General features: G+C 41.7%; 1 protein-coding gene across 2 annotated transcripts; it reads left to right on the top strand.

Annotated features, from left to right (window-relative positions):
• The first annotated feature begins 22 nt into the window (after positions 1-22).
• GAR1 (GAR1 ribonucleoprotein) lies at positions 23-7,547 on the top strand. Of its 2 annotated transcripts, none has more exons than XM_035111831.3 (7): positions 23-77; positions 2,441-2,663; positions 2,760-2,914; positions 4,126-4,185; positions 5,188-5,326; positions 5,661-5,738; positions 7,006-7,547. In XM_035111831.3, exons 2-7 carry the CDS (start codon positions 2,450-2,452, stop codon positions 7,017-7,019), a joined length of 660 nt encoding a protein of 219 aa, XP_034967722.1. In that variant the 5' UTR covers positions 23-77; positions 2,441-2,449; the 3' UTR covers positions 7,020-7,547. The 2 variants fall into 2 exon arrangements, with proteins under 2 accessions (XP_034967722.1, XP_088516579.1); XM_088660453.1 differs by having other exon boundaries at positions 23-396.
• The last annotated feature ends 632 nt before the right edge of the window (positions 7,548-8,179 follow it).

Raw genomic sequence — 8,179 nt, 5'->3', positions numbered from 1 at the left:
TGGCCTTCGCGCGTGAGTCCTTGGCGGAAGAGCGGTGCGGCCACGTGGGGAGGAAGAGCGAAGCGTGCTGCGCTTAGGTGGGAGATCCTCGTAGAGTCGGAAGGGACCCTGAGGGTCATCCAGCCCGACCCCCTGCAATGTTGCTTGCAGGGGCTTGCCTCGCCTTGCAGGCTCTTGGAGCCCGTGTGGGCTGGGAGGAGGGGCGGGGGTCGTGGTTGCTGCTGCTGCTGCTTTGCAAAACTCCGGGTTGGGCACCTGCTTCTGAGTCGCTGTTTCTCCCAGTTTCCTCCCTTGAGCCTCCTGGCCGTTTATGAAGCGGGACTGTGTTGGGAAATACGTGCCTCTTAGGTTGGGATGTGGAACGCACTTACTTGCGAGTAAACCCCATTGAACTCGGTGAGGCTTACTCCTAAGGCGATGCGTGATATTAAAACGACTCCCTTCCTCATATGCTGGGTTTTGCCCGAACTATTCATACCGAATAGTTTTTTGGGTTTTGACGGGCAGGTTTTTTCCCTACACCTGAAGCACTGCGCTTTGTTGTTATTTTTAAAGAAACACCACGAATGTCGGAAGCACAAGATTCGGATCGCTTGTTGGGTTTTTCGAGGCTAGGCAGCATCGCTGTGCACGTTTTGAGAAATGGTGTGGGAGAAGAAAGGGAGAAGAGAAGCTTGTGAGGAAGGTAGCAGCATCAAAAGTTTGGGGTTTAGGCGTTTTGCAACACTGCCACTGCAGAGTGGTCATTTCCCCACCTGTAATTGCCATGAGCTTCAAGTACCTGCTTGGGGAGGGGCCCTGGTCCCTAGGGACTTTTGAAAAAAAATGGTGTTCTGTGGTGTTGGTTTCAAGGTTGCACAGTTGGGATAGTTCTCTGCCAATCATGGAACCTTAAAACTACAGTCGTTGCAGCAGCAAAAGTCATTAAGGCTGTCTCCCTTAATGTAATATCCTCCAGATGTTCTGGACTACAGTTTTCATCACACCTGATCGTTGGGAATCAATAGTTCAAAACTTATGGAGGGCACCAGATTGGGAAGGCTGGTTTAAGGGCTAAAGAGTAGCTCTTACATAATTGTTTAACAGTTTTCATTACCTAAAAATGAAAAAATTTCTATACTGAAGAGTAAATAACACTTCAGTATAAGTTTAGTGTAATATTTGAAATTGAAAGTGGTGCAAGGAAGATAACAGTGGGTGAAGAAATAGCTGTTCGCCTTCTCCCCTTTTAAAATAAAAACAACAACAGTACTTGCCTTGCTTCTTTTCATAACACTGATACAATGCCTGTGATGATTTGAGTATTTAGGTAAGGTTTTGGTTCACTTTCATGGGCCAAATGATAAAGTTGTACCATTTTAAAGAATAATGGTTCAAGCTAAAGGTAGCTTCACTCCTTGAATAGTACCTCATTTCTTAATCTCGCCTTTTGTTGGAATAAAGTTGTGTTGTATAACAGAATTAAAATGTAGGGAGTCCTATTCATTTATTTGGTGTCTTAGACTCATGGTGGCCTTTGGCAGATAGTACCTTCCTACTCCCTCATTTAGCTCATGAATGGGGTAAACTTGCTTTCGAAAACTACAAGTACAGTGGTACCTTGGAAGTCAAATGGAATCCGTTCTGGAAGTGCATTCGACTTCCGAAACGTTCGGAAATCAAGGCACGGCTTCCGATTGGCTGCAGGAAGCTACTGCAGCCAATCGGAGCCGCATTAGACATTCAAGTTCCAAAGAATGTTCACAAACCAGAACACTCACTTCTGGGTTTGCTGCATTCGGGAGCCAAAATGTTCGAGTCAACCAAGATATGACTGTATCTGTTTGATTCATATACAGTGGTACCTCGGTTTTTGAGTGTCTCAGAAGCCAAACGTTTTGGATGCCGAAAACCTGGAAGTAAATGCTTTTATTTTCAAACGCTCAGAAGTGGAATGGCTTCCGCTGCATGTTTTTCCATTTTTTTTTTCATTGAACTTGCATCCAGCCCCTTTGTGCCTCGGTTTTTGAACATTTCAGAAGTCAAACGGTCTTCCAGAATGGATTACGTTTGAGAACCAAGTACCACTGTATTACAACTGCTGTGTGGAAGCCACAGGAACAGCTAAGGAATCAAATATATCTGTGCATCTAGTTTTTGGATGGTTGGTGCAACTGAAATGTGAAAAAAGAATTTTTTTATGGGAGAAAAAAATCTCTTGGTACAGGAATTTTATGAGGATTAAGTGACTGATTTCAATAACGTAAAAAACCCAAACTCAAAACCTAACGTCTTATACCTTCAAGGTAACTGATCTTTTGAAAAGTATTTTGGATGATGTAGATTAATACATGATGACGCTAGTGAATGCATGCAGTGAAATGACTGGCACAAGTCTAGAGTCAAGCTCTACAGAGATATATAGGAATGCTATTGATTTTCATGAATTTTTATTGAACAGAAGGGAGTCATGTCGTATCGAGGAAGAGGCGGTGGTGGAAGCTTCAATCGTGGTGGTGGGAGCTTCAATAGAGGTGGTGGCGGCGGCGGCGGCTTCAGTCGAGGTGGTGGTGGCTTCAATAGAGGTGGACGGGGTGGAGGAAGAGGTGGATTTGGCCGTGGAGGTGGTGGACGAGGAGGCTTCAACAGATCATATGACCAAGGACCTCCAGAAAGTGTAGTCAGTAAGTTACAGTCATTTCTTAATGTACATGAAATAAAACGTTTAGATCCTGACTTTGAATTCCTGATCTCAATATGTTTCCCTTTTTTATTTACAGTCCTGGGAGAGTTTATGCACCCCTGTGAAGATGACATTGTTTGCAAATGTGTGACTCAGGAGAGCAAAGTACCTTATTTCAATGCACCCGTCTATTTAGAAAATAAGGAACAGATTGGGAAAGTGGATGAAATCTTTGGGCAGCTCAGAGACTTTGTATCCTTTAGTTGTGTACTTTTGAATGTTTGCAGAAGATAAATTACTAGCATTTTCTCTTTCTTTAATTTTCTAGTGTTCCATAATCTAGAATCTAATTTCAGTGTATCTTTTAAGATGAATCTCAGCCTTGTATTCAACCATTTACCTGGTTTATGTAGTTCATTCAAGCAAATGGGCTGTTGAAGAAAGGGTGAAATGCAACCCCACAAATTACCTTTGCACCCAGCATAGAAACTTTTTGTGTGGCTATCCTGTGTTTTTACTCACGCAAGGGGCTTGTATAGAGATGGAATCGTATATCTGCCATCCCTTCCTATGAGGAAAAAGCAGGCTATTAATTTTTTTTTTTGCAAAGGTAGTTTGTTGGGATCCCCATTTGGTTTCTCTGTTTGTGAGAGAAGACAGCTTAATGCCCACATAGGGATGTGTGTAAGAGCATCTCCACCTCCATCGTTCAGTCTGGACACTAGCAGTTCCCTCCCTGCGAAAAGTGAAGTTACAGGGAACCAGGCAGAGGGCCTTCTCAGCAGTGGTGCCTTTCCTGTGGAATGCTCTCTCATCAGATGTCAAAGAGATAAATAGCTATAAAACTTTTAGAAGACATCTGAAGGCAGCCCTGTATCATGAGGTTTTTAATGTTTGATGTTTGATGATGATTTTATGTGTTTTGGAAGTTGCCCAGGGTGGGTGGGGCAACCCAGCTGCATGGACAGGGCATGATTAGTTGTTGCTGTTATTGTTATTGTTGCTGTTATTATTATTATTATATTGGGACCTACCGGTATTGCTTGTACATTTCATAATTACAAGGTACTTTTTCACCCTTTTCACAATTGTGCTGTGTTCATACATAACACTAAGCCATGGTTTACATCAGCCAATATTTATAAGCCAACATGGCACTCACTGCTTCTAAAATGAAAGTGTTCTGATGGCAACTGTTGCCTCTGTCACATTTTAAAGTTCAATGGCAGCGTCTTTATAGATTTTGAAGCCAGTGTGCACCGCTGTATCAATCATGTCTGAAATCCAAAGTGAAAAAGAGGATAGTGCATTCTCAATTTCTTTCGGAATGCTAGGTCTTTGTTTTCTAATATAAATGACATAAAGGCTATAATAAGACTCAACCATTGCTTGAGGCACTTTTCATCCATATGAAAAGAATTGTAGATGCATTCAATGTAACCTTTCCTAAACAAGTCAAATAGTATTTTTCAGTCAAATTGTCGGAAAACATGAAAGCTGCTTCCTTCAAAAAGTTGCAAAAGGTAAGATTACTTGGAAACACTAATAACCAGTGTTTCAAAATTCTGAACTTGGATAAGGTGCATGAAAGCTCTCATCCCATGGGGTGTTATTTAAGCTTACCTTCTAAATGCATGTGCAACAAGTATTCATGGTGTTTAAGTAGTCATTGAGTGTATGTATGTGTGTGCATGCATGTCTGCCAATTGCAAAATTATAGTGTAGACCAGGGGTCCCTACCACTTACTAGTGGGTGTTTCAGGATTCTAGGTGGGCGGTAGGGGGTTCTACGGCACAAGCTGAATCCTCCTTCCATCAAGCACTGGTAGGCGGTAAGGAAATTTTACCATCAAGAAAGATGCATTAGTGAGCGGTAGGTATAAAAAGGTTGACTACCCCTGGTGTAGACCTAGTGTTAGCCTTATTAATTTAAACAGGTTGGACCTAGAGTTTCCCTTCCAAGAATGAAAAGGCTCCCTTTGCGAAAGGAACTGACAGAGATACGGCGGAGGTTCCTGCTGGAGGAAGGGATGTTGATTTCTGTCCATTTTACCCACCCTTTGCACCAGCTCCCACCCTGTTTGATAGCTGTTGTCTCCCAACCCTCCAAAGCAGTTTTTTTAGGAGCCGTGGCTGCTGCAGAGCAAATAAGGGATTAGCAAAAACCCCATGAGTAGAGTTCACATTGTGGCCCCTCTTCATCCAAGCCATAGCGTATTCTTGCTGCTAAGTGACAGGGCACATTGAGATGATGTTCACCTTGTTTAGTCGCTTGGATTCAGCTACCACTGCAGTTAAGCCCTACGTTTTGAGACTGGACTGGGATTTTGACTTGGTGATGACTTTACTGAGATCAAGAAAGCAGTGAAACATAGGGTTGCAGCAACACCTAGTTTTAATAGCTGTTAAATGTAAAGTAAACTTGTTTACTCTATAACCTTTAAGTTCTATACACATGTAAGAAAGGTTTTGGACAAAACCTAACCTTGGCCTTTCCTCTCTCTCCCCCCCCCCCCGTCCTGCAGTTTTATATCGATCCAGCAAAATTGCTCCCTCTGCAGAGATTTTTGCCAAGGCCTCCAGGTGAAAAAGGACCTCCGAGAGGTGGAAGAGGAGGCCGTGGTGGAAGAGGAGGTGGCAGAGGTGGAGGTGGCAGAGGGGGAGGTAGGTATTCTTGTCTGGATGCATGCAATAACGTGGTAGACACCCCCCCTCCCAGGCAGAAAGTTTGAAAATCCAGGTCTGGAAGCAAGATGTTCCTGAAAACATTTGTGTATATTTTATGCATGGTTTTGGAAATTGTACTACCTAATTGCCATCATAAAAGATACCTGTGTTTTATTGTGCTTTTAATGATGTTTTATTGTGCTTTTAATATTCTGTTGGGAGCCGCCCAGAGTGGCTGGAGAAACCCAGCCAGATTTTTTTTTTGGGGGGGGGGGGTAATAAATAATAAATACACCATCATTATCATCACCTGTCTGCTTTTATTTTCCAGGTGGTTTCAGGGGTGGCAGAGGTGGTGGAGGGTTCAGAGGAGGACGAGGTGGTGGAGGAGGTGGCCGAGGATTTAGAGGTAAGTGTAATGGCAACATTATGGAACTACCGTAATTACCTATGGTACTGTTTCTGGGAACAAGCATATTTTGTAATATATCTATGCAATATTCAGCTACCTTTCTCTTACTGTGACTTAAGTAATTGTTTTAAACCTGTTTCAGAAAGCTTAGGGTTTCTTGGAAATTCATCAAGGGTTCCTGATCCTTACTGGATGATAGCTTTTCTTAATAGCTTGTTCACAAGTACCCATTTCCCCCCAGCAATTTGCAACCAGAGGAGAGTGTTGGATGTGTTCTGTGGTGCATGTTCAATTCACGCACAGGGCATTGGTGATGCTCCAAGGGGTCTAGTGAAATTCTGTACAACATACAGTATAACCCCATAGTGAATGCACAGAGGAGTCCTCTGCAGTATGGACAGTGTTTCTTGATGGTAAAAAGCTTTAAAACCACCAGGAGTAGTGTCAAGGCCATCAGTATCATTCATTCATTATGAATTTATTGAATTGATATCCGGCTCTTCCTCCCCAAGGAGCCCAGGGTGGCAAACAATTTCAAAACAGAAGCAAAGCAGAAATGTTTTAAACCGATTACAGTATTCCAAAAACAATTACAATGGTAAATGTCTAAAAGCAGTTATACCTGGAAACACGCTTGATCCCAATGATCTTGAGGTTGGCAGAAACAGTGCTCTTCAGCCACCAAATCTCTGGGTCAGCAGAAATGTGTTCAAATTTGTCCCGCAAGTTTATAATGATGCGAGACAGATGAGGTGCAGAGGCCCAGCTACTCCAGGAGGGCTTGCTGTTGTTTGGGTAGGCGCTCCAAGCTGAGCATATTCTGATACCTGAATTTGTCAAGGCACTAACAGTTAAGTAATATTTAGGAAGATGCCCATTTTGATGTTCCCACAGGTAGGATGATGCTACGTTGGGGCATTGTAACAGCAATACGGAAGGAGTCTTGCAAGTGTTTGCTGTGGATCACAGCAGTGTTGTTACCACTGTTGATAGTAATCCTGCACAAAGGCATTTATGGTAGTGATTACCATTTCATGGCACTTTTCTGGGAGATCCTCACATGTGAAGCTTGGATAGAATAGCCAGTATATGGTAGAATGTTATCTATAGTGCTTCAGTGGAATATTAAAACGACAAATGCAGATGTCTACAATATTTTAGGCATTGCAGCAACAAAAACCTACCCATTTGTTATAAAAACTTGTTGAATTTTTCCAGGTTAGATGGGAATGATGATCTGATTTGTGTTTTTCTTTCAAATTAGGCAGAGGACGTTAACTGAAGTTCTGGGAAATTACTATGTTTCATCTTCAGAATATAATGAGAGATCTTTTTTATGAACTTGAATGCCATAAAGTGGACTTTTAATACGTTATTGTCTAAAGGAGCGAAGTACTCACACACGTGTTCCTGGATTTCTACTGAGATGAACCGATTTCAGATCTGCAGACACTTCTCTTGAAATCCCCTTGGACCTCTTGTGCTCTTGACATTAAACAGAATGTTGTTTTTATACACTTTTTATGGGCTATATTTTTTTAGTCAAAACTCATCTTGAAGTTGGAAAACCAGTGACTTCCTAAACAATAACTTAGAAGATGGTCTGCTCAATATATTTTTTATTATCCGTCTTTGTATTTTGTTTTTTGTCAATCTTCAAATAGTGTTTCATGGATTCATACAAAATTGTATCAAAACAACTTGAATATGCTTTCGCAGTTATATTTAACTTGGCTGTCTAATGAATGATATGTCTAAATGACAAAAAGTTTTTTGTTTTTTAAAAATAAAATTGGTAATAACTTAGGTTTGAGCTCAAAAGTATAATTGATGGGCATTTGTGCTAAATTCATTTTTCCATTCACACATCACAGTAAACAATAGTTAATGGTTTCTTGTGTACATATCCAAGAGGGCCTTTTAGTTGCGATCCCTTGCTTGGTGTTATGTCCAAACCAGGCATCATGGTTTGTTTCACTCCCAGCAAACCATAATGTGTAGACGTGGTTTGTTCTTGACTTACCAATTATGATTTGTTTGGGAGTGAAACAAACCAAGATATCTGGTTTGAATGCACCATAATAATTTGGAACCAGCAGGGAGGAAAGAAACTGGCATTATTTCACTCATACACAGCTATCCATAATATGTGGTTGGCCTCTTGGCTGCTTGTGCCATCAGGTCCCAGTCTATCTGTCACACATCAAGTGCTCTCACCTGGATGTTTTTATGAATGCCCTTCCACCTATGAAACTTCGAAGAGTTTCAGCTAGGAGTCTTTTCCAGCCATACCTGGAGTTGCTGAGGATTGAACCTTGGGCCTCAACTCAGCCATTGAGCTACAGTTCTGATATATAATGGACTCCATGGACAAATAATCAAAGTTCATGTAAAGTTGATGCTCTTAAAGCAAAGACATTACAGGTATTTCGAGTTGG

Source organism: Zootoca vivipara, chromosome Z1, assembly GCF_965207765.1.
Source record: "Zootoca vivipara chromosome Z1, rZooViv2.hap1.1, whole genome shotgun sequence".
Taxonomy (NCBI): Eukaryota; Metazoa; Chordata; class Lepidosauria; order Squamata; family Lacertidae; genus Zootoca; species Zootoca vivipara.
Note: the sequence above shows the minus strand (reverse complement) of the source record. Positions and strands in the feature narration are given on the sequence as shown.

Bases quoted from the DNA above. Each gene is read 5' to 3' on its own strand.
- GAR1 (XM_035111831.3), top strand. From the start codon at position 2,450: ATGTCGTATCGAGGAAGAGGCGGTGGTGGAAGCTTCAATCGTGGTGGT. The intron at 2,664-2,759 runs GTAAGTTACAGT...TTTTATTTACAG, and splicing joins ACCTCCAGAAAGTGTAGTCA to TCCTGGGAGAGTTTATGCAC. The intron at 2,915-4,125 runs GTATCCTTTAGT...CAAGTCAAATAG, and splicing joins TTGGGCAGCTCAGAGACTTT to TATTTTTCAGTCAAATTGTC.